At 43.1% G+C, this 26,093-nt stretch overlaps 1 protein-coding gene across 5 annotated transcripts in view; it reads right to left on the reverse strand.

The window, feature by feature from the left end:
• TRAK1 (trafficking kinesin protein 1) overlaps positions 1-24,643 on the reverse strand; it is a 250,356-nt gene extending 225,713 nt beyond the window's left edge. For all 5 annotated transcript variants that reach the window (XM_029589678.1, XM_029589676.1, XM_029589674.1 and 2 more), the window contains exons 1-2: positions 24,505-24,643; positions 17,904-18,098 (exon numbers count right to left, since the gene is read on the reverse strand). In XM_029589678.1, coding sequence (XP_029445538.1) covers positions 17,904-18,098; positions 24,505-24,508 — 199 coding nt within the window. In that variant the 5' untranslated portion in view covers positions 24,509-24,643. The remainder of the gene's footprint in view (positions 1-17,903; positions 18,099-24,504) is intronic.
• Positions 24,644-26,093: the final 1,450 nt, after the last annotated feature.

Below are 26,093 nucleotides of genomic sequence, written 5' to 3' on the forward strand. Positions count from 1 at the left end.
GTGACGCCAGTCACTAACATTATCCCTATGTTTTTCTATCTAGGGGCAGTAGGAGAGGTTTTGATATTTTTTTTTCATTTCTCCCATTGCTAACACCCCAACTTTTTAGGGGTATTTAGGATGTTGGAGCATGCCCAATACTTCAGTGGATCTGGAGCTAAGGAGAAGGAAGGAGGCTAGAGTTCCCCCCCACCCCCAGGATCTCACAGCACCAGTGGTTTCAGTGGGTGCTGAGCAAGGCTGGTGCAAGGAAGAGTGAGACCCTCACCGAGGTCCAATATAAAGGGAATTGAAGAGTTAAGAGATTTTCCACAGGTTCTCAAAGCAAGGTGCTTGAAAAGCTGGCGATTCCTCCTCCTGGACCTCACAGAAGGCAATTTAAGCATTTTTTGTAAAGAGGTTTTGAGGGAAAACTTTGTGAGAAGATTTTTGGATTTTGATGGACCAATGCCTCAGGGAGAGGCAAGCCCCCGATATCCCAAAAGGCTGGGGCAAAGATTTTGTTGACCCATTTGACCAGTGAAATAATTGTGTGAAGAAACGAATATAGACTTTTCAGCCACCATCTCAATAGACTTGTATTTTTGATAGTTGAATTACAGTTGAAGATTTGTACTTGTTGGAACCCTCTTTTGGATATTTTGCTTGGGTTTTTTTTCCATACCAGTTCATGCCTGAACTGGAAGTACACTCTAGTTATCCCACTCTCCCTGGTGAGGATATGTTCCAACAGGATGAAGGTGCAAGAGCCGAATAAGGATGGACAGAGGAAACCATTTGCTTTTTGTTGATCCTTGGATGCATGCTGATTCTTATTTTTGTCATCTTGACCTGGATCCTCTTCTTTAAGTTACAGTAAAGGCTTAACTCCTATTTGAACACAAACTACAGACTCCAGTGTTTTCACTGAGTTTGACCCAAGTGTAGACTTACTGGGATGGATTGACCTTTTTGTGATTCCTGATTTCTCCCGGTTGTGTTGGGGCATTGTCTTCCCTGCTTTTCATTATTTCAGTATTTGGCACCTTCTGGAAATCATCAATACAGAATGTGAAGTGGTCGCGGAGATCTTGGTAGACAGCGCCAGGGGCCCCGGAAGAGAAATCTTCCTCCCAGTCCGGACCTGAATCTGGAACCATAGTACCCCCCTAGTAGAAGTTAAAGCACAGACTCAGGGGACCGGCTACATTTGTATTTTTCTATTTTGACTTTGGTTTTTTTAAACACTTTTTGCCTTTATTCTCCCTTTCTCATCTCCTCCATCTCTCCGGCCCCTTTGCCCATTCCCCTCCCCCGCAACAGCTGCGATCTCTTTACCGAGGTAGGGACAGTCTCCTTGGCTGAGGCCTGAGGGTGGCAGTTCTTTCTGGGTTGTGGAATTACCACAGTGCCTGTTCCCATTGTCTGGTTTCTCTGCAGCTTCCCACCCGGACTTGCCACCACAGAAGCAGCTCCTCTCCCTGGCCCATCATAAGCCATGGCCTGTTTACAATGCTGTCATTGTTTTCTGGTTGTTCCTTCCCTCTTGAGCTTGCAGTGCCTTCATGGCACTGAGATTTGACTGTGTAGCCCTTTTTTTCTTCCCTGATTGGACAGTACTGTTCAAGCTCTTCCTGGAGGGCCCGTCCCCTGATCTAAACCACCACTAATTCATTATCTGGCCTGCTTTTCATTAATGATGCTCCAGTTCTAGCGGATTATGAGCAAAAGAAAAAACAGTGTGGAAGAACTGCCTTCAATTCCTGAAACCCTCATTTTGTTCTAGTTTCAGAAAACATAACTCGTAACAGGATACTTTGATCTGCAAACATTGGGGCCGATGCAATATTTGTGCATCCAATCACCTCTCCTGGGCGCGCGAATCAATATTTAAAAGAGGGGGTCACGCTAAAAAGGAGGTTCTAGGGAAAATTGTGCGTCCCTAGCACCTCCTTGGCATCAGACGCTCAGGAGAGGTGGCTGTCAGTGTAGGTAGATACGAGCATCCATTTTCTCCCGCTAACAGCAAAATATACACACACAAGATACAAGGCCTGGACCATAGGAAATTAAGAACATGCCATACTGGGTCAGACCAAGGGTCCATCAAGCCCAGCATCCTGTTTCCAACAGAGGCCAAAACCAGGCCACAAGAACCTGGCAAGTTCCCAAAACCTGTCTATTCCATGTTACCATTGCTAATGGCAGTGGCTATTCTCTAAGTGAACTTAATAGCAGGTAACGTATCTCGTGCATTCATATTGGGCACCCAGAATTATTTTTTTTTACCGGATACTTTTTTTTTTTTATACAGGAATCTTTCTGTGGTTCTTCCTACTTAGTATCACGACGATACTATCAGGAGGAATCACAGAAAGCAGGATTTTTTGTTTTCATCAATGAGCCCTTGAGCATGGCATATCTTTACACCAGCTCCAGGGCACATCGGCCGCATGGGCAATTTTTTTTGGATTGTAGGGATTAGCTAACAGCCTCATCTACATGGAATTTACATGTGATGAGTGCTATTAGCTATGTGGCGGTTTGGACGCGTGTTTTGGATGCGCTAATTCCCGTACTGCATCGGGGGTTATGGACGCCAATCCAAAACACGCGTCCAATAATGTGTTAAGCCGTGCACTAGCTGCAGCACATGTTAATATATTGGCCCTACTGTTTTTAAAGTGAAAAGAAGTGTGGGGCCTTTGTCTATTTCTATGTAAGTTGGATGGTTGGGAGTCAACCACCTTTTTCACCTGTAACATTATTTTAATTAATTATTAAAAACAGTTTGTCATAGGTAAAACATTTTCTGAAACTGGAGACAATTCACACTTCAGAAATAGAGGTAATAGGATTTCCTCCCAAAGATTTCTAGTCCATAAACCATTTTGAAGTGAAGCAAAACGTGTGGAGTGTTAGTGCTATTCAGTAATAAAGTCCCAGTCCAAGGTAGGTTATGGGTACAGAATAATCTTGTAAGAAAATTACCTCAGCAAAACAAATCTAGAAGAAAACAAGCTGATAAAAGTTTGTGAGAAAAGTGTTACTTTGGATAGTCCCTTAATAGGAAAGTCATCTAATAACAGGTCGGCCCTGTGTTATGATCACCTGCCCTAGTATTTTTAGCTCAAAAGTGTATTAATGCACATACATTCTCACTCGTGTACAGTCCCAGTGTTAATCAGATATGAACGTGTGTTCAAGTACAAATATTCTTGCATTAGCATAAAATCAATATAGTTTCAAAATAAAATGCAAAAATACTCCCCAGCAGCCAAAAATCACCCAGTGAAGAAATCTCCAACCCTATTGTCACAGCAATTCTCAGACGTGGCAACAAATCCTATTCAACCTAAGAAACATAGAAACATAGAAATGACAGCAGAAAAAGACCAATCAGCCCATCTAGTCTGCCCAGCAAGCTCCCACACTTATTTTCCCATACTTATCTGTTTCACCGACCACCAAGTTCAGGGCCCTTGTTGGTAACTGTGATTCAAATTTCCTGCCATCCCCCGTCATTGATGCAGAGAGTAATGTTGGAGTTGCATCAAAGGTGCGCATAAGGCTTAATGATTAAGGGTAGTAACCACCGCATCAAGCAAGTTACCCCAATGCTTGTTTACCCAGACTGCACAGATCCATGCCTTGTTGGATGTTGTCTGAATGTAAATCCTGTTTTCCACATTTTCCCCTGCCGTTGAAGCAGAGAGTAATGCTGTATATGCATTCAAAGTGAAGTATCAGGGTTAATTGGTTTAGGGTAGTAACCGCCGCAATAAGTAAACTACCCCCACGCTTATTAGTTTACCCAGACTGTGTAGTTCAGTCCTTGTTGGTTGTAGCCTGAATGCAAATCCTCTTTTCCACATTTCTCCTTGCCATTGAAGCAGAGGGCAATGTTGGAGTTGCATTAACCGTGTGAAGGCTTATTGAGTAAGGGTAGTAATCACCAGGTACTAGCCTCCACTCCACTAATCCACCCCCATGGCTCTTCTCTTCATTCCCATCCTCTAGTCTTTATGGATCCACAGTGTCTATCCCATGCCCCTTTGAAAGGAGACAGATCTGACGAAAAGTTCCTGAAGATGAAAGTACAGAACAAAATACCGTCACAGGCGGTGTTTTAGCTTAGCACCTACCTCAAGGGATCTGCAAAGGTCCAACATCTAGAGCAGCAGCAATTTTTTCAAGTTCATACGGCAATGAATGCCAAACTTTCCAAAGACCTACATAGGGGTCATGCACAGAAAATGGGCATAAATGCGTGTAAGGAGCCTTTGTGCGGGCCAAGGACATTTTCAGAAGGTTGCAAGTGTGTGACATCAGATGGAGCCCGGCAAGAACACTTTTCTCAAAACTTTGACAAATATTTTCCGTGCCAGGCTCCATCTGATGATGTCACCCATGTGTGAGGACCACCATCCTGCTGTCCTAGGAGAAAGGAAGTTTCAAGGGCATTGCAAGGGTGATCCAGGGCAGGATCAGAAAATAGACACATACATCAAACACACACACACACACACAGGTTTTTACACATGCTAACTGAGTCATGGAAATTAAATCTGACTTCTTTTCTCTGCAGGTTTGTTTTTTTTGGGGGGGTGGGGAGAGATCTGGAGCAAGTGGGGGAGAGATCTGAGTGAACCGGTGCTTGGAAGCACATGAACAAGCAACTGTTTTGTAAGGGAGCTACTTACACGCATCAGACAATTTTATAATTGTGTACATAAACTGAGGGATTTTACGTGCATGTGATGCATATATTTATGCATTAAATAATTGTATGTACGTTCATAAAATAGGTATGCAAACTAGGTGAATCCAAACATTTAAAAAATGTGCATGAATTGAAACATACTTTCAGGGCAGTGACATTTTATAAACTTGTGGCTCACGCTGGAGCACCTACTTATGTATGAATGTGCTGAGCTATACGTACATATAAAGCTTAAATGATTTCTGCTTTTGATGTTGGATTTCTGGAGATCCTCTGATGCAGGTGATAAGCTGAAACATGGACTATGTTGGTATTTTATCACAGACTTCCATCCTGAGAATTTTTTTTTTACTCAGGACTGTCTCCTTTCAGTATGGATAGTATTCTTTGCCAACTCTGAGGATTGCTGTGACTGTAGGATTGGAGGTTTCTTTACTCAGTAACTTATGGCTCTATACTCAAAGTCTTTTTGCACCTTATACTGATTGTATACTAGTGCAAAGGAATGCACTTGCAGAACTGTGCACGAATGTGAGAATCTATGTGTATGAATACGCTTTTTGAACTAAGAATACTGAGGCAGATTATTGTAACACTGTGGTCCTGTAATCAGATGATCGATCCCCCTTATTTTTGTACGATAGTTCCTAAATACGCTCTTCTCACAAGCTTTTATCAGTTCATTTTCTTCTAGACTTGACTTGGCTGAGGTCATTTGCTTACATTAGTGGTTCCAGTTTTGCTGCTGGTTGTTATTTGTGGCAGATTTGTGTGCTTGCGTAAAAAAAAATTTTTAAAAAATTAAATATTTGCAGGGGAATGAAGCCCTCATGTTCTCTAGTCTCAGAAAATCTAACTTGTGGCAGGAGGCCTAATTGTTCAGACACTATTTTCCCACAGAAAAGAAAGGCTCAGTGTAGAGCTGTTTCTAGATAGTCTGGAAACCACTGCTGGTTGTTTGGGACTTCCTCGTTCTTTCCCACATAGAATAAATATTGCAGGGTTGTGAAGAACTGAAAAGAAAGACAGAGATCACATGAGGTTCATGGCACTGTACCAGGAGGTAAACCGGGCAGACTGGACGGGCCTCTCGTTTCTTTCCTGCTATCATACTCTGAGTTCCCACTTTCCATCAAAAAGATCAGGGGGTAGATTCTGTGGCAAGAGTATGAAAATTCTGCAGCAAAGATTCTCTAATTCTGCAGCAACTGTGTGACATTTGCATAAATTTGAATGTATTTTCATATTAAATTATATATTTGACTTTATAAAAAAAAACTGTTTTCTGATATTTCTTATGTCTTGTTAATTCATTTGGTTCTTTTGTGGGTAAAAGGGAACTTGGTGGCCAGTCCTGGGAAGAGAGAAAGGGGATAGAGATGTGGGGCAGGGTATGGGAAGGGAGAGATTTGGGAGATGGGACAGGAAAGGAGATAGAGAAGGGAGATAGAGAAGGATCTCAGGGAGGAGGGGGAGAAAGAACAGTGAGAAGAAGAAAGAGGAATGAGTGGAGGAGCAGAAAGTGTAAAGAAAGGAAGAAGATCCTGGCCCAGAAAGGAGGAGATCAGGAGAGGGTAAAACCACTTCCTTCTGACACTAACCCCTTTTCTCACTCACTCACTCACTCCCCACTCTCCCAAAGCCCATCTGATCCCCTCACACCCCACAACCTCTCCAATCCTCTCACTCACACTTTATACCTTGTCCAATCTCTGATTCCAATTGCACTTATCATGTTTCCCTCATTCACACTCCACGCCCACTCCAATTTCCTCACTCTCTCCCCCACTCTCAATGGCACTCTCTTCCATCCCCCTCATTCCTTCATTCTTTTCTCTCCCCCCCCCCCATGCAAGCCTCTTACACTCTCACAGTCACTATTCTACCCATCCCCCAGATCCCCCTCCCTTATAGTCACTTTCTCCTGGCACTCTCTCCTATCCCCCCCACATTCCCTCATTCAATTTCTCCCCTCTTTCCCTCCACTTCCACTATGATCCCCTCCATCACTCTTCCCCTCTCTCTCTCATTCACTTCCCTTCCCCCTCCAATCCCCCTGCTTCACCTTCCCATGTTAGCTCATGGGCGAGGAGGACGACAGTGGAACCGCGTCTCAGGCAGCTGCACCCTCCTCCTCTGCTGCCGAAGCCAGCGTGTCGTGCTTGGAACTACAACAGTTCAAAAGCTTGACACTACAGCCCTGGCAGCAGAGAGATGGATGTGACAGCCTGGAGCGCTGAAATGCTGCTGTCCACCTCCTAGGCCATGAGCTGACATGGGAAATGAGTGAGGGGATCAGGGATGTGTGCAACAGGAAAGATGCGCTGCCCTGATTATATTCTGTGTTTCTGCCACAAATCATACATCTGTAACTGTATCAGATGAGCATCTGTGGCAGGGGGAAAAGATCATTCCCTCCATAATCTTTTATGAAGTGAAGCAAATATCTGGTAGTAGAACACAATATTAATTGAATTGCTCCAGTTTATGAAGGCTATGGGTAAAAAACAAAACAAAACAAAAAAAAAAAAAAAACTTAACAGGGGAAGGAACTCTCATCTACCTCCGAAACAAAGATTTAATCTTCCATCTGATGACGTGGACTCTTACGCCTCAATAAATCTGTTTGTTTATAAGGTGCATCAGCCTTTGTGTTAGTTGTGCTCTTATGGCTTAACCTGGTTATCCCAATGGACCATTTAGTCTTCTTTAAGATAATGAACTTTATAAGAGGAGGTACCACTGTGCAGGCATTGTTTCCAAAGGGGAAACAGGAAGATGCCCATTATTCAGCCTATGATTCAACCTCTCTTTTCCCAGTAAATACATAGGCAAGGCATTCTAGCACCATCTACAGGTCCTGAAACTGCATAAAATGAGTTTATTATGAATAAATGAGATAAAGTTATTCCCTAAAGTTTTTTTTTTTACCTGTAAACATTCTTGAACTGAAACAAACTTAAAGGATGAAAACTCTTGTCAGGAATAGTAAACAGAACAAGGTGGCTCTAGGTAAAACACTTTTGCGATGGAAGGAATATCACCCGCTTGTAAAATCCTCATTGCATGTAGCTTTGGAAAACATAATTTACGGCTAAACATTTTACTGTTCTGATGCTGTTTTCATGACGGCAGGCCCCGCGGTGTTTTAAGGCTGTTTGGGACCCAGGCCTTTCCTCTTGTGAAAACAGGAAAATCCTGCTGCAGACAATATTTTCAGAAACTAGACTAAAAATGATGTGTGGAGGGATACAGGGCCCAACTTTCTCACACTATTATTGCACATGTGCCCTTTTCGACTGAAGCCAACATACTGCAATCATACGCTCTCAAATGATGAGCTATTTGAAAGAGGGTTGTGGGTAATGCACAATGTAAGCAAGAGATGTTGTATGTCCATGTAGACATCACTCTAGGCTCCATCAGAAAATATGACTTGTGGCAGACTATTTTGTTCTTAAGTTACTGCTTCAGGGGGCAACTGAGGTGGGACGCTAGGCCAGGGCTGAACAACTCCAGTCCTCGAGAGCCACAGACAGGCCTGGTTTTCAGAATATCCACAATGAATATTCATGAGACAGATTTACATGCACTGCCTGTATTCAAATGCAAATTTAACCCATGCATATTCACTGTGGACATCTGAAAATGCAGGGTTCTTGTAGCTTTTGAGGACTGGAATTGGCCACTCCTGCTCTAGGCTTTTTAAACTCAAAGTGAATCCAACTACCTTCTTCCCCCCCCCCCCCCCCCCCCCGTGCAATTTTTGGCAGGTTTTTAAAAAATTTTAAACTTTTAACTTTTATCTATTCTTTTACTGTTTTTACCTCTTTTTTTAAAAAAATGTTTATAGGTAACAGCTTTTGAGTCGGTGAAAACTTTATTTCCTCACTCTCTCCCCCACTCTCAATGGCTCAACCTTATAGATAGATGTGTGATTTTACAATTTTATAAGTTTTATTGCTAATAATTATTGCTTTTAGGGAGTTATAATCATGAGAAACTGTATTTTCTTTTTCTGTGTTAATTGATGCTCAAAAATGTGAACCGTAGAGATGGACTTTTTGTCTACACAACGGTATATAAAACTGTTTAATCAAATAAATAAATAAATAGATAAATAAATAAATCTGCTGTCCTCTTCACTTTTCCTGTGGAAAGAGTCTCTTGAGTATTAAAGCCCCATCTCATATTATTCTGAAACCAGACTACTTTCCATTGCAAATATTTGTGCACTATCATCATGGAATATAGTACAGTAATAATTACACGCTGATTAGCTCAAGAAAGAATGAGCAAAAGAAAAATCCGTCTCAGAAAATTGTGCCATATATCTCTGTATACAACATTCAGTCTAATTTCAGAGAATGTAAGCCATGGCTGGATTCCATTTTCTGTTTGGTTACTCTTTCCCTAAGAAAAAAAACAGGTGCGGGGGGTCACTGTTCGCTCGACAAAACTTAGGGCACACTCTCAGTTTTCTCTACATTTATTTATTTAAAAACGTTTATATACCGCCTTTACAACACATATTGATCAAAATGGTTTATAACTAATAATGTACATAATTAAAACAACAAAACTGGGACACTAAAAAACAGTAAACATAAGATAGACAAACAGTTGACAATCATTGTGCAGTGCCGTAAAAAACTGATGATTAAAATGAACGTACAGGTCTGTGCTTTTGAACACTGAGAATGAGTAAATGTGACCTAGTGGGAGATGAGAATGATTTGAAGGCTAATGAAAATAGATGTCTTTAAGCTTTTTAAAAATTCTTTATGCAATGATATCTGCCTTAAGTAATCTGGGAGGTAGGGCTAGGAACAGGGTGGGTCACCAAAATATCTCCATTGCTCTGTATAGTGGTGCCTGTACATTGAGAAATAACCCTCAACACTTGAGTCCAAAATGCCGACACTGTCATGCAATATAGGAGGTGATGCATTAGGATGCCCTCCTCCTTGCCACACTTGATGCAAAATGGGGAATCCGTAAGCCCCATCTGGAAGCGCCGAACATCATCATAGTAGGTTAGATGAAGTATCCGTTACTGTAATTCCCGGAGCCCTGCATCTGGATTTTGCACATGCAAGGATTTGAACCATGACAACAATTGATCAGTGGTCACATCTCTGTCCAAGACAGACAACCAATGGCATGCCAGCGCTTCCAAGTGACCTCTGGATTTATATTCCTGGCCGAGCTGTTTCCATCCAGTAATAGAGTTAGTGAGACATACCATATCAAAATGTTTTGTGGCAAATAGGGTCTCTCTAGACCAGTGGTTCTCAATCTTTTTTCTGTCAGGACACACCTGACAGATGGTTCCCACATGCACGACACACTGACCCATGATCGTCACGGGGCTAGATGTAAAAGTACAGTTTGCATTCACGGGAACCCCCCCTGACCCACAATAATGGATGTAAAGCAGAATTATGATATTCCCCATACAACTCACCTTACAAAAAAGATATTCTGGTTCTGGTGTCATCTCAGTAACAGCAACAAACTCCTTCTACTACCAGGCTCAATAGCCTTACTTAAGAAAAGACAGCAGTTTACCACCAATGCATGTTCTCTTGAGAAAACACAACAAATAACACTGATACACTTACATGCTAGTAAAATATCTCATCTCGGTAACAGACACAGAACAGACCTAACATACTCCCAGGATCTGTAGTAATGCACATAAACTAATCTGCACACAGTTACACCTGTATTATGGAATGCACTCAAACAGGAGCAACCCTATCTATGAAAAGGCAACACTACAAATATTAAATCAGGCCCTAAAAACCAATACACCTCTTATTAGGAAAACAGAACTAGCAAGCAGCTCTAGATCCCCACACAGAAATAATTGTAAAACTATACTAATAAGCAGAATAAATATTTCAAAACAGCTATGAACAGAATAACATCCAACAATTAAAAACTCATAAAAACTATTAAAAATTCTCCGAACACCAATAAAATATTTTTAAAAAGCAGACACATCACATAATATTAAATAATTAAAATGGCAGTCAATCAAGAAAAATAAACTTAAAAAGCCACCTTTACTTACCCCCTCCTGCAGCTCTCCTACTCCTCTTCCATGCAGGCTGTAGCACACAGCAGAAGCAGCAGTAGAGGCTAAGCTCTATCATGGTCCTCTTCCTTAGGGCCCATTTCTCTCATATACACACCATACCAGTCATGCCCCCATGACCAGTTTCTGTCTCTCACACACCAATCATCTCCCAAACAGTATTTGACACACACACCAGTCACCTTCCTGAACAGTTTCTCTCATGCCATACACACAGGCTTCCCACTCCCGTGTTCTACTTACATATACGGGCTTCTCACTCTCATAATCACTTTCTCTGCCTCACACACACACACACTCACCAGTCACCTGATCTCTCTCATGCATACACACACACAGGCTTCCCACTCCCATGTTCTCTTTCAGATATACAGGCTTCTCACTCCCAATGCTGTGTCTCACACACACCCATGTTTCTCACTCCCATGCTCACTCTGTTCACATGCACAGGCTTCTCATTCCCATTATCACTTTCTCTCTCACACACACACACACACACACACACACACACACACACCAGTCTCTCTCTCATTTCCATGCTCGATCTCCACGAGCACAGGCTTCTCATTCCCTGAATCACATTCTTTCTCTCATATTCACACACACACCAGTCTCTTTCTCTCACACACACCATCACTTTACCAACCAGCCTCTCTCTCATGCATGCACACACACACACAGGCTTCTCACTCCCCATGCTTTCTTTCACACACACCCCCACCACACCACCAGGCTTCTTACTCCCATGCTTTCTCACATACCCAGATTTCTCACTTCCATGCCTTTTCTCTCTCTCTCACACACACACACACACACACACACACACATCAGTCACTTCACTGACCAATGTCTAACACTCTCACATACACATCAGTCATCTCCCTGAGCAGTCACTTTCATTGTCTCTCATATATACACACACATCAGCTCTCTGACCAGTTTTTCTCAAGCACACACATGCTCTCAATCAAATACATTCTCTCACTTACACACAGGCTGGCTGGCTGCTTCTCTCTCTCTCACTCACTTCCTCTCCCCCCCCCCCCAGTACAAATGGTAGCTGCAACAACCTCATCCTCCAGCCCCCGCAGGCCAAGAAAGAAGAATCCCATCGGCTGCGGGAGGCTCATGCTGCTGTCTTCTTTCCTGATTACCGGCTGCTTCGATTGCTCAGGGGCCGCTGCTGTTGTTACTTTTCCATGCTGCACGGCTCTTTCTCCTTCCCGTGCACCGCACTGCGTATTACTTCCTATTCCAGGTCATAGGGAGGGGGGGGGGGCAGGTGCGGGAAGAAGAAAAGGCTAGCCACAGGTGCCACAGCTTCTTCTAGCACCGCTGCCGTTCCCCACTGGGCTTGACGTGCTGATAGCTCGGTGGCAACGGCAGCAGGGAAGGAAGAGCAGTGGGAGAGACCGGGAGCACGCGACACACCTGCCGGTGCTTGGCGACACACCGGTTGAGAATTGCTGCTGTAGACAATGCTTCTGACGACAAATGTAAAGCATGCAAATAATGTCGGACTTGCAGATATCCAAAAAAATGTTGCAACGATATTGGAAAGGTTCTTGCTAGCGCTTGGAACTCCAAAATGTCATGTGTCTCAGGGTCCAGCATATGGAAGAGGAAAACCACCCCTCTTCTAGCCCAAATTTGGAAAATACCACTGCAGTCGCGACCTGGTCGAAAGTCCAAATTCCCTAGTAACGGAGTCAACAGAGAGGAGAAACCCACCAGCCCACTTAGGCATCGCAGCCACCACCACATCTTTTACACATGGATAAATTAAACACCTTGGGAACATTAGTGCACGTAGCATGGACGGGCGCAATTGAATAAGAGAGAGAGGTGACCAAGGAGAAGCCATGCTATTCAGTAAACCCACTTCACAATCACAGTAAGTGTCAGTTATCCACTCTCCCACAAATCTTAGCTGGCAGGCCGCATTGTAAAGCCGAAAATCTGGCAATCCATAACCTCCCACTTCTTGTGGCATATCTTATACGTGCTTTCTTACCTTTCCATATAAACCAAGAAATGCACAAATGCAAACTTTGCACTATTGGCGTGTCAGACTATTTTGTCAATATGGGTGGAACCGGACACATCTCCAACCATAGCTGCGTAGTATCGCAGAATGGCATCGTTGCTGAAATTGGAACGCATGGATTGCCTTTCTGGACACCGCAAGAGAGACAAAATCTATGAGAACTGTTGGCGGGATTGTTTTGCATTATTACCCTGTGAGGTGCAGGCAAATTTGATTACTGTTGGGTATTCTCCCGTATGGGCCTGATTCTCTGGTCTCTGGGCGGGGAGGGAGGATAGAGGAGGATGGATTAGAGTTGCATGGGTATAGCTGGGTGGTGTGTATGAGTTGAGAGAGGTTAGTAGCATGAGTATTAATGGTGAACAGTCTACATGCTTAAGGGACAGAGGGGTAAAGGGGCATTTGGAAAGTCAAAATAACAAGGGTATGTGGTTGGCTGACTTCAATTTCAATGTTTCGAGGGTTGTTGGCATTCATGATGTTAAATGACTTATTGGAAGTCTTAAGTTTATGTATAATGCCAAGAATATTTTCTGAGTTGTTATGCCCATTCTCTTGACAATAAAAAGTATTTTGACAAAAAAAAAAAAAAAGTAATCTGGGATGGAATTCCAGAGCGAGGGGCAAGCGACTGAGAAGGTACATCTTCTGATGATTTTGAACCTGGCAAGATGAACAGGGAGTACTTCTAAGAGATTTTTGTGTAGGGAGCATAGATGACTGCAAGGTTGATAAATGCAAAGTAGGGTGTATAATCAGGTGGAAGAATCGTTATGGATTAGATTGTGTATTATGGAAAGAGTTTTGTATTGTATTCTATAGTAAACAAGAAGCCAGCACAAAGAGTGTAAGGTCGGGGTAATGTGGTCCTTTCGAGAAACACCAGTTAAGATCTGTGCTGCGGTGTTTTGAATTAAAGAGGATGAACAGATTGTCATGGAGGCCAAGCTAGAGGGCATTACAATAGTCTATACCAGTAAAGATAAGAAATTGTAGCACTGTGTGAAAATTGTCAGCGAATAGTAGAAGATGGAGAAGTTTTAGCAAGTGGAGTTTATAGAAGGAATTTTTAACAGTTGTAGAAATGTGTTGAGACATAGATAGACTATAATCTAAAATTACCCCAAGGTTACGAGCTTTGGAAACTATGGGAATGGAAATGTCATCCAAAAGCAGGTGAGCTGGAGAACTGCAAGCAGATTGGGGGATTGTTGAAAGGTGAAGGATTTCAGTTTTGGATGTGTTCAGTTTAAGATGGTTATGGGACAACCAGGTAGAAACATAGAAACGACGGCAGAAGAAGACCAAATGGCCCATCCAGTCTGCCCAGCAAGCCATGCACTCTTTTTTTTTTTCTCATACTTGTTACGCCTGGCTTTTAGTACCCCTTAGTTCCATTTCCCCTCCACCCCACAACCAATGTACAGAGCAGTGCCGGAACCACATCCAAGTGAATATCTAGCTTAATTAGGGGTAGTAACCGCAGCAATAAGCAGGCTACACCCATGCCTTTGTCCACCCAGACTATGTAATTCAGACCTTGTTGGTTGTTGTCCATATACAGATCCTCTTTTCCACATTTCCCCTGCCGTTGAAGCAGAGAGCTATGCGTTGAAAGTGAAGTATTAGACTTTCTCCCCTGCCGTTGAAGCAGAGAGCTATGCTGGATATGTATTGAAAGTAAAGTATCGGCTTATTTGGTTTTGGGGAAGTATCCGCCATAACAAGCAAGCTACACCTCGCTTTTTTGTGAATGCAAATCCTTTTTTTTCTTCTTCCACATTTCCTCTTGCTGTTGAAGCCTAGAGCAATGATGGAGTCTCATTAACCGTGTGTATGTACATTGAACAAGGGTATTATCTCCAGGTAGTAGTGCTCATTCTCGCGAGCCTCATTAACAATCAACAAATATTGAACAAGCCTAATAATTGGCAATACCTATAGCCTATGTCCTCACAGGTAATTTTACATACTCTTACCCACCCCTCTGCTTTTTTTTTTGGAGATGGCAGCCCTCCATCCTTCCGCTCCGTGAAGGTGGTATATCATTGGCATCCCGCTCCGTGAATGCCACTCCAGCCTTCCGCTCTGTGAAGGTGGAACACCGACCACTGTCATCCCGCTCCGTGAATGCCTCTGTGGCTACTGCCGCTCCATGCAGTATTCTGCCGCCTCCTCCCACCCCTGGCCTTGCGGGCCCCGGTTATTGATCCCTGCGTCCGCTACTTTTTGTGACTGTGACAACTCCCCCCCCCCCCCCCCCACAACAAGACCTTTAATTTGGGCTTAAATGGCTGCTGAATGTTTATATCAAAACTTAATAGTTTTGATATAAACATACGGTAGAGAGCATTGCAAACCAAGATGAAGAGTAAGGTACAGAGAACTGAATGCCATCGGCATAAATCTTGAACTGAATAACTAAGGCTATTGAGTAGATGGCATAACGATATTGACTGATTTATGAGTTGGCAAAGAAAATGGTTGGCGTGATCACGTAAAGCTTTTAGATAATGACAAGGACAGATTAAAAGGGGGAAAAGATTTTTATTTTGAGAAGTATGCAAGCAATAGTGGTAGCATTTACATGGGAAAAAACAGACCAGTTGCAGTTAGTTGGTAGAGAAGTAGGTTTCAGACAAGGGAGTTGTGAAAAGTTATTTATGATGTTGGAAATTTTGTCCTGAAAGAATGTTGCTATACAGCTGCAGAGAGCATTATAGATTTCAGAATGAGCAGTTTAGGGAAAAGATGTTAGGGTTTTCATAATGTTAAATAGAGCAGAAGGATTTATTTCCATTGGCAGCATTTATTTTATATGAGTAAAAAGTTTTTTTGGCCATAGCTATCTCTTTTTTATATTTTCTTAAGCAGCTGAAAAAAGAATGTTTGTCAGAAATCATGCAGTGTTTTCTCCAGTGATGTTCTAGATGCCTAAGAGTGGTCTTTAGGGTCCGAAGTGGTATGGCGTACCAGGGAGTGGAAGGTTTGGACTTAAGGTACAGCAGATTAGAGGAGTGATAGAGTCAAGAGTAGTATTGATTGCAGAGTTCCGTGTTAAGACCGTGGTTTTTTATGTCAGGATTAATCATTAAAGGCATGTTATGTATAAAAGCTTCCATAAATGATTCTGTGCTAATTTTCTTCTTTCTGTAGTGAATGTTCTTTTCCTAGTCAGTAACAGGGTTGGTAACTTGATGTTTCGTGTTAAACGGAGAGACGAATAAGCCAGTGGTCAGACCAAGGTATAGGACATATAGAGTGTATTTGGGGGTAGGGAAAAGACGCAAGGGTTACAAAAAACTAAATCAAGTGTATGGCTTAGTTTATGGGTGGGAAGATCTATCAGTTGTTCCCAGCCAAAACCAGTCATGGCATCATGTTTCCCCCATGAAGAGTCTCTATACAACAAGACATCTGATTGCAAATTCTATTTTCTGAAACAAGACAAAATAGCAAGTGCTGGAATGGCTGTCATAACCTTCTCTCACAAAGCATTGCTGTCCATAACCATCATGGAACATAGCAAAATTTCCATAAAGTAACTCCACGCTAATGGCATATGTAACAAAGTCTTCATCCAGGCCTACCCGTCCGCCAATCCCTCCACATGATTGCTACCTGAAATATTCTTGACATCGTTATCTGATTACTTCTTGTAAATTTTTGTAAACTAGTTTTCCATTTTATAGTTATTGTTCCTGTTTTTGCTGTTAACTATAGTTACCGTTCCTTGTAAAGGCTTTCGCCTATCTGTTCTAAGTTAACTGTAAACCGATACGATGTGGAAACGGTTGTCGGTATATAAAAATGTACAAATAAATAAATAAATAAATCAGGCAGTTGAGAAACGATTCCTAAAACTGGCATCTTGTTTTTACGCAATAGACCTACCTTGTTATTTTCCTGCATTCTGAGCATGTGAAAGGTACAGAGGAAGGAAGAATAAGAGGCTCAGTCGCTCTCTGGCCCATCATATGGCAAGAAATGGCCAAACAGTGAGGCAGGGGTTCCATGTTAATGAAACTCCAAGGAAAGGTCTACTCCAGACAGCATCTGCTCAGCGGCAGAATTTCAACAGATAATTTCTTAGGATTTTACTTCTACAGCATTAAGTAGTATGCTAGATTCACTGCCCTGGTGTCTTCCTCTATCTGACACACTGGCTTTTTTTGTCAGAGAATCTTTCTTCTTCTCTGAACATTTTTTTCTCTCCTCCTCACTTTTTTCCACCTCACCCTGTTCCAGACCTTCTCCTGTCCTTATTTTCATCTGTTTTTTCTTCTCCTCCCTATGCTTCTCCCTTGCCAATGTCAACCTCTCCCATTTCTTTTCTACTGACCTTTCCAGTTTCCCTTTTAATTCCCTCCCAGTCTACCCATTTTGCTCTTCCTTAGAACCCATCCTACTTCCCCTTAATCTCCCATTTCCTATGCTAAAATTACTTCTGATCCTTCCCCTTCTAGCTCCCCACCCCCTCATCTTTCTGTTCCTAACTTATATAAATATACATATATCCTGCTGGAGATCAAGTGATTAATAATAAAAATAACATGAATATATGAAATAGAAAATATGAAACAAAAAAATGTTTTTACGCACATGGAGGTTACAGTGTACCTTTGACTGCTTGACACACATTATCACTGTGACAACATCGGTTACCTTTGGATTAATTAGTGTCTACAAATAAATGGAGTTCTATACTTGACAGCAATGAACTCATGTGACCCAAAGAGGCTGCATGATTCCTTAAGCCCATTCTAAACATCTGTTTGACTTCTTCCACACATTAGTTTTATATAATAGCCCTGCAATAATAAAGTCAGGCACGCATGTATGGACTGAATCTCCAAGCTGGCCTCTCAGGGATTCTTGAGCAACGCTGGCATGAAAATAAGGGAGTGTCACCTCCGAGACTCTTAAGGAGCATTCTGATATCTTCTGCACGTCTTTCCATGGAAGTGACTCACGCCTCCCACCCACCTGACTAGCCACTGCAGCTCATCGCAGAACAGCTTGCAGGCACATGGACTAAAGGTTCAACTTACGGAAATATTTCAGTGTCTCCTCTATTTGCTCAGTAGTTAAGTCGATATTGGCATCAGGAGAAATGAGAGGTGTTTGAAGCCAGTCGTCGTGGTCATACCCATAGATGGTGTCTGCCCTTAGCTTGTACAGGGGCAGCTGCTCTTCCAGCAGACTGATGATTTCGACCTCTGGAAGATCAGTACTGTTGCACACATCTAAAGAACAACAGAAGAAATCCAAATTAAAAGTGGTGAACCAAAAGCAGGTTTCAAACACAGTACACATCTGAGCCTTGCAATCACACGACAACTCAGCTGAGATCATGGCATGAGAGTTAATCAGACCTATGAGATATTCATATCTACCAAAAGGACAAGACTGGAAACCGGTGGACTCATTTTATTGCTATGATTTTTTTTTCTCCTAATTTTTTTTTTACCAGGGATTTTGCTCTTATTTTAGATGCCCTCTCTCTCACCATCCCTACAGTATAGCTATGAGAGACTGTGGCTCCCTCCAGTACTCTGCTCGCAAGTATCCTCAACCTGAACAGTAGATACTGCTTTTGAATGATGCTTGAATCTCCCGTCCCGGGTGGGGGCTGTAATCGACCACCTCTGCTGCCCATGGAGCAGAAGCTGGGTCTATGAATCAAATGAGTGCCCAGCCCCCATCCAAGTTCAATGTCATTCCCAAGGACAAAGCGTCAATTATTGAAGATGGCCTGGAAAAGTGATCACTTTTAAAATTCATTTTGTCCCCTTAGTGGCGGTGGTTTCACTTTAAACTTTTCCATTACAATCAACTCGTATTGCCTCTACTGTTTATCTTCCACACACCTTTTCTCAGCAGTTCCTGCTCCTCCTCCTCTTGGCACATTCTTCCTAACATCCATACTCTGGACATTGCTGCCAATGGGGTTAAGAACATAAGAAATTGCAATGCTGGGTCAGACCAAGGGTCCATCAAGCCCAGCATCCTGCTTCTACCAGAGGCCAAAAAAGGCCACAAGACCTGGCAATTACCCAAACAATAAGAAGATCCCATGCTACTGATGCAATTAATAGCAGTGGCTATTCCCTAAGTAAATTTGATTAATAGCCGTTAATGGACTTCTCCTCCAAGAACTTATCCAAACCTTTTTTGAACCCAGCTACACTAACTGCACTAACCACATCCTCTGGCAACAAATTCCAGAGCTTTATTGTGCGTTGAGTGAAAAAGGTAAGAGCATCAACACATCAAGGCTTAGGGGTAGATTTTCAAAGGGTTATGCACGTAATATATGCGCATAACCTCCAAAAACCTACCCCTGCACGCGCCGAGCCTATTTTGCATAGGCTCGGCGGCGCGCGCATGTCCCGGGGCTTTCAAAAATGGACGGTCCAGGGGTGGGGCCGTTCCAGAGTCCTCTAGCACAGCGGCTGTGCCGGAGGGTCGTGTGCTGGCAGCTGGCCGGCAGGCGTAACTCGGCAAAACAAGGTGGGGGGGGGATTTAGGTAGAGCTGGGGGGTGGGTTAGATAGGGGAAGGGAGGGAAAGGTGGGAGGGAGCCATTAACCTGAAAAGTACCATGGATGTGGCTTCAAAAGAAAAGAACTCCCATCTATTAATATTTGTCCTGTTTTAAATAAGAGTAATTCACCAGTTGACTGCCTTTCTAATTATAGGGATGGGCCCAAAAAACAAAGCGGAAGCTGATCCAAGATTGCTGTGTAGCAGTAAAGAAAGGGTGGATTTCGGTGTGTGTGAACGAAAACATTTATTGGAACTTGCCCGACTCTGGCTGAGTTTCGCTCTTTTCCGAAGAGCTGCTTCAGGGGCTATTTGTGTGTCAGCCGGGTAGAAATTGGGAAGTTGAATCACCACTCTCTCCATCACTTTATTCAGTCAAGCATATCATATTCGGTTTGAATCCTTTATGTTGCAGCTGTATGTGTGATCCAGAACATAGAGTCAATCTTGACTGTGAAAATGTTAATCACAAAACATCATTCAAGTTTCAGTATTTTATTAACCTTGTCTATACCGGCCACAAAATAAGAACTGCATGGAGCCTTCACAGATTCTTACTGCTTGTACCCGGCTGACACATAGCCCCTGAGGCAGCTCTTCGGAAAAGAGCAAAACTCGGCCAGAGTTGGGCAAGTTCCAATAAAAGTTTTCTTTCACACACACCAATCTCCACCCTTTCTTTACTTCTAATTATAGGCACATCTCCAAACCTTAGGAAAGTTACTTGAAAGGGTGGTCTTTTCTCACCTTGATGAGGTCCTAGCTTCTATTAATTTGTAAACCGTTTCAATCTACCTCCATTGTAGAAGTGGTATATAAAAGATTTTAAATACATAAATAACATAAATATATTACACCCCTATCATTGTGTTTTTTGCAGTGGTCACAAGTCCCAAAACTTTGCTTGTTTCTGTTACAGAGTTGCTCTTATGGAAAATCAATGTAGGGGGTTCAGCTACAGCAGCGTTTTTGGATATATCTGCAACTTTTGATACTATCAATCACTCTGTAGCACTGGAACAATTGCATGGGCTAGGAGTTTGTGGCACCATTTATCGCTGTTTTCTCTATCTGTCAAGAAGAAAACAGGAAATGAGGTTTTGAGAGCAACAGTCTGAATGGTCAGTTATCCAGTCTGGCGTTCATCAGGGATTGGTTTTATATACACTTCCTTATTAATCTGTGTCCTCTATGTTCACTTTTGAATTCTTTTGATATATTTAAAATTTACACTGCTGACATCCAGCCTTTACTGTATCTTGTTTTATTTAATTTATTGAAAAAAATTGATATGCTACATTATCCAAGGGCCTAAGTGGCTTACAATAAAAATACAATAGAAAAGTTTTAAGCAACCAGTGCTTAAAGACTAACTAAGAAACATAAAATTCATAGCAGTCGTTTATACTTTTTACCATAAAGTTTTGGTTCTAATATTTAAAGCTGTTAAAATGAATGATCCTTTTCATTTAGCAAATTTGCTTGCCTCTTATTCCCCCCCTGCATGGAGCCTTCGCTCTGCTGGCAAACAATGATTTGCTATTCCTTTCTGTGTAAAAACCACCTCTGTGTGAAAGAAGACTGTGTGTCTTTTCAGCTGCGGGTCCCACATTGTGGAATGCCTGCTGCAGTCTGTGTGATCACGGGATGATCTTTTTCATCTTCTGAAAGCAATTTAAGACCCTGCTGTTTCAGGAGACTTTCGGGTCTTTTTAGTGCTTAGATAACTTAGGTTTGGCGTACTTTACCTAATGGTAAGGGAATTTGATATGTTACATGACATTATTATGATGTGCCATTTTGATTGTGTCTTTTTTGAAGTAAACTGAATTTGTTACAATGTAATGTTTTATTTTTTTGTTCAAGGCATTATGTATGTTTGATTGCAAACCACCATAATCCAGGGAACGTGCAGTAAAGAAATTATTCTAAATAAATACTTTGCAGGTAACTCTTCAGCATGCAATTTATATTGCAATTTTATTTTATTTTTGGTTATGCTGTTTTAAATTTCTAATTTGTCTATTGTAATCTGCTTAGCCCAGCCAGCCTGTTCTAAGTGGAAAATAAGTACTTATAAATAAATAAATAAAATAAGTAAATGAAGAAAGAACAGCCACCGCAGAAAGGACACAGGTGAGCAAGGCAGCGTGCCAGGAAAGCTCCCTGCACAGGAAAAGAACCAGCATAGCAGCATCTATTGTACCCTGAAAGATGAAACATGGGAGGGCGCTGCAAAGCAGGAACTTATTTTTTTTTCACATTGAACATATTGCATGTATGTTTGAACAACCGCCTGCAACTGTAACATTATTTGCAGATGATACAAAGATTTGCAACAGAGTGGACATGCCTGAAGGAGTAGAGAGAATGAAAAGCGATCTGAGAAAGCTTGAAGAGTGGTTGAAGATTTGGCAGCTGGGATTCAATGCTGAGAAGTGCAGAGTCATGTGTCTGCGGTGCAGTAATCCAAAAGAGCTGTATGTGATGGGGAGAGGGGGTGAAAGACTGATGTGCATAAACCAATGGGCCGATACAGTAAAGCATGGCCGCGGTTGCGCAGTTTTTAACCCGCTTTGGACGCATGTTTTGAGCGCGTATGACGGACGCGCGATTCAGTATCGGCTTTTACGCGTCCTCAGCGCTTGCCGAAAAAGACTAGTATCCATTTCCGCCCGCCGCATGTATATGATACGTTAATGATCGGATTAGCTATTCCCCCCGATACAGTAACGCACGCCCAAATTATCGCTTTTTTAACCAGCTTATTTACTGCATCTTTAACCTCTATATTTACCGCCTACCCTGACCCTGGCGTTAGTGTGGTGTTCAGTCAGCAAAATCAACCAAACAGAAGAGGAGCACATGGGATAAAAAAGGAAAATCACCCCAACAGAAGAGGAGCACATGCAGAGCTTTCAGACGTCCGGAAAGGCAGCGGGGCCTTTCAGTCATGGACGTCCAGAAAGAGGCAGGAACGTCCATGAACGGAAGCCCCGACCTTGGATGTCCGGCCAGGCGCCCATGGACGGAGGCCCCGGCCGGGTGCTCAAGGCAGACATGGACGTTGTAAGGCAGCAGGGCCTCCCCTCCAATCATGGACGCCCGGAAAGAAGCAGGAACGTCCATGAACAGAAGCCACAACCTTGGACGTCCGGCCGGGCGCTCAAGGCAGCGGCCATGGATGTTTGGAAGGCAGCGTTCCCGTCTCTTTCCGGGCGTCCATGCTCGGAGGCCCCGACCTTCACAGACGTCCTTGCACGTCCTTAAGCGCCCAGATGTGGAAGGTTGGGGGTGGCCTCCGATCAAGGACGTCCGATTGCTCAGGGCAGCGGCCCCAGTGTCAATGCAGGGTCTGCAGAAAAGAACCATCCACTTACCTGGTGGAATGACATTTGAAATGACAGGTACCAGCGCACCCTGATACTGTATAGGCGCTGTATACCGCTCTATACAGTAAAATGGATTGCGAACGCCTACCGCTTCATAGGCGCGCTTTTGACGCTCCTTTGCCGCTGCTTGGATTTGTGTCAAATTTGAATACTGAATCGAGCGGCTTGAGAACTAAAATGTGCGCGCGTCAAACGCTCGGGCGCCCGGCTCTGCCCCACTTTTTTTTATGCGTCGGTACTGTATCGGCCTGCAAGAGAGGGATCTTGGGGTAATGGTGTCCGGCGATCTGAAGGTGGCAAAGCAATGTGACAAGGCGATAGCTAAAGCCAGAAGAATGCTGGGCTGCACAGAGTGAGGAAAACCAGTAAGAAAAAGGAGGTGATAATGCCCTTGTATAAGTCCTTGGTGAGGCCTCACCTGGAGTATTGTGTTCAGTTCTGGAGTCCGGACCTCAAAAAGGATAGAGACAGGATGGAGGCAATCCAGAGAAGGGCAACCAAAATGGTGTGGGGGTCAGTATTAGAAGACTTATGAGGAAAGGCTCAAGGATCTATGTGTACCCTGGAAGAGAGGAGGTACAGGGGAGATATGATACAGACCTTCAGATACCTAAAAGGTTTCAATGATGCACAAACTTTAAACCTTTTCCGTTGGGAAAGAAAGCAATAGAACTAGGGGTCATGAAATGAAACTCCGTGGGGGGACAACTCAGAGCCATCAGGAAATATTTCTTCATGGACAGGGTGGTGAAGGCCTAGAATGCACTTCCGGAGGAGGTGGTGAAAACAAAAACAGTCAAAGAATTCAAAGGGGCATGGGATAAACGCTGTGGATCCCTAAAGGCTAGAGGAAGGAAATGGGAAAAGTGTGCAGGGGGGGGGGGGGTAAAATTTGACAGTGCGGCGGTTACTCCCCTTAGCAGAAGGCATGGAGGTTACTACCCTTAACCAATAAGCCTTGATGCTTTTAATGCAACTGCAGCATTGCTCCCCACTTAGACAGCAGGAGGAAGAGAGGAATTAATTCAGACAATCGAGCGGCCCCCAACTTCCATGATCTGGGATACTGTTACACAGACTTAAAGGAAAAAAAACCCAGGACAGCTTCTTCGGACAAATCCATAAGCAAAGCACATCAAGCAGCACCGTCTGAATTTTCAAAAAAGCTCATCACCCAGTAAAAAATGTTGCTAGCTGCAATTTTTATGGGTTACCATAAGGCTTGGGGGTAACCTGCACAGAGCAGCACTAACTATCTGAAGAAGCTTGCTGGGCAGACCGGATGGATCATTTGGTCTTTTTCTGCCATCATTTCTATGTTTCTATATAATTAGGGAAACACAGTTTATAGCTGCAGCATCAAGCACTCCCTGGGCACAGGGAATCAGAAAACTATTTAGGGAGAAAAAAAGTGAAAATATCTGCTTGCTAAACTGTCGACATGCTCTGGGTCTGAACAAATGGTACCTCAACAGTTTGGCAAACAATCCAGATTCCCTATTCAGTTAGAGCTCAGAAAACATGCTCCATAGCTTGCGAGATAGCCTCCCTTAATCTGTCCGACAATAGATATTATTTCACAGCCACATGACAGAGGCACGAGTCCAAGCCGATGACAGAAAGTGCTGTGCCGGGATTCCCCGAAAGAAAATAAATGAACTATGAAGAGAGGCAGATTTCATGCTCCACCAGTTTCCACGGGATGTTCTACTTACTCATTCTGGTCTTTGCTAACCCCCTGTTTCCTTCTGCTTCTCTGCCTGCCACATAGTCTCACTGCCTGGGGGATTGCACTGCCAGGACAGGGACCAGGCAGCAGCAGCTTGCTCTCAGGCGACGGCGCTGGGAATGCAGATTCTCGCTGCTGCCTGAAGCTCTGAGGTTCCTGGCTAAACATAGACTGAATAAAGTTGGACCTGCTGATCCACCTCAGCAGTTCATCTAAATAGGGCTGCCCTTTCAAGCAGCCCTGGCCTCTTGTCCCTGCCATGCTAATAAGTCCTGCACCAAATCTATATAAAGTGGCCCTCTCATGAGGAGAAACTGGCATACAGAAATACGTCTTTTCCCCACATGTGAGTCACTCTGCTGAAAGGTTTTTTGTTTGTTTTTTTTAAATATATTTATTCAGCATTTCAACAGGTAAGACAGCAATCAAAACAGTGCCACAAAGATACATAGTAGGCCATTGACAGACTACGAGGCTTAACATTGCTATCTCCTTTTGCTTACCATCTTTTCTCCCCCCAAACATCCCCCAATAGTATCCCACCAGTTCCCCCCCAAGTCCCCAACAGTACCTCCCCCCTCCCCCCCTCCCCAGGACCTGACGGCATACGTTTAGAAAGTCCAAAGGATCCCTCAGTTGCTAGTGGTGAATAGAGTCGAAACACATTCCTGCATCGTGGGTGTGAGAATGTTCCAGTAATTTCTCCATATCCCTTGGCATGTGATCACTGCTGATTGGGATTTATCGCGCGCTGTCATGTAGTCAAATTGAAGAACTTTAAAGAGTCTATTTTTCCATATGTCAACTTTTGGCGAATCTTCCGTAATCCACTCCATGAGAATCGGTTGTAAGGCCACCAAAAGAGCCTTTTGCAAGAATATTTGGTCGTGTTCTGTTAATTGTTGCAGCGGACCCTTAATCAATCGCAACAAGCATAATTCTGGTGTAGGCGGAATAGTCCTCTGTAGTATAGATCCCAAAATGCTTGTCACAGTATCCCAAAAACTAGCAATTATAGGACAGTCCCAAAATAAGTGCCGTAATGTTCCTTTATCCCCCTTACATTTTTGACATACATCAGTAGCACACAATTTGGCTTTAAACAGTCGAGTTCTAGGCATATACATACATCGAAGTACTTTATATCCGATTTCCCTCAAGGTAATATTTTCAGTGACCTTTGCAGTATCTGATAAGATCAGAGATACTTCTTTTAGCGTTATCTGTACCTCAGCCTGATTAGCCCAAAGACCTCGAATGCCTTCCAGAACCCGTACCATAGGGAGTTCTCTAAGAGCTCTAGAAAAAACCGAGCAAGAATTTTGTTTTTTCCCAATCGGCGTAAAGAAAGTTCGAAGTTTATCTAAGTGAGATTTCTGAATTGGTCCATTGCACATTATCCAGGACTCTATGTAATGTCTAGCCTGCAAGTAGGCATAAAACTCTTTGGAATCAAGGGAGTATTGAGCTTGAAGGTCCTGAAAACTGTAAACACAGGCCCTCTCCTCATCCCAAAGCTGGACCACTTTAAGTAGGCCTTTGGCCTCCCATCTACGAAAGATAATGCTAGAGTTG

The sequence above is a fragment of the Rhinatrema bivittatum genome, chromosome 2, assembly GCF_901001135.1.
Source record: "Rhinatrema bivittatum chromosome 2, aRhiBiv1.1, whole genome shotgun sequence".
In the NCBI taxonomy this organism is placed as follows: domain Eukaryota; kingdom Metazoa; phylum Chordata; class Amphibia; order Gymnophiona; family Rhinatrematidae; genus Rhinatrema; species Rhinatrema bivittatum.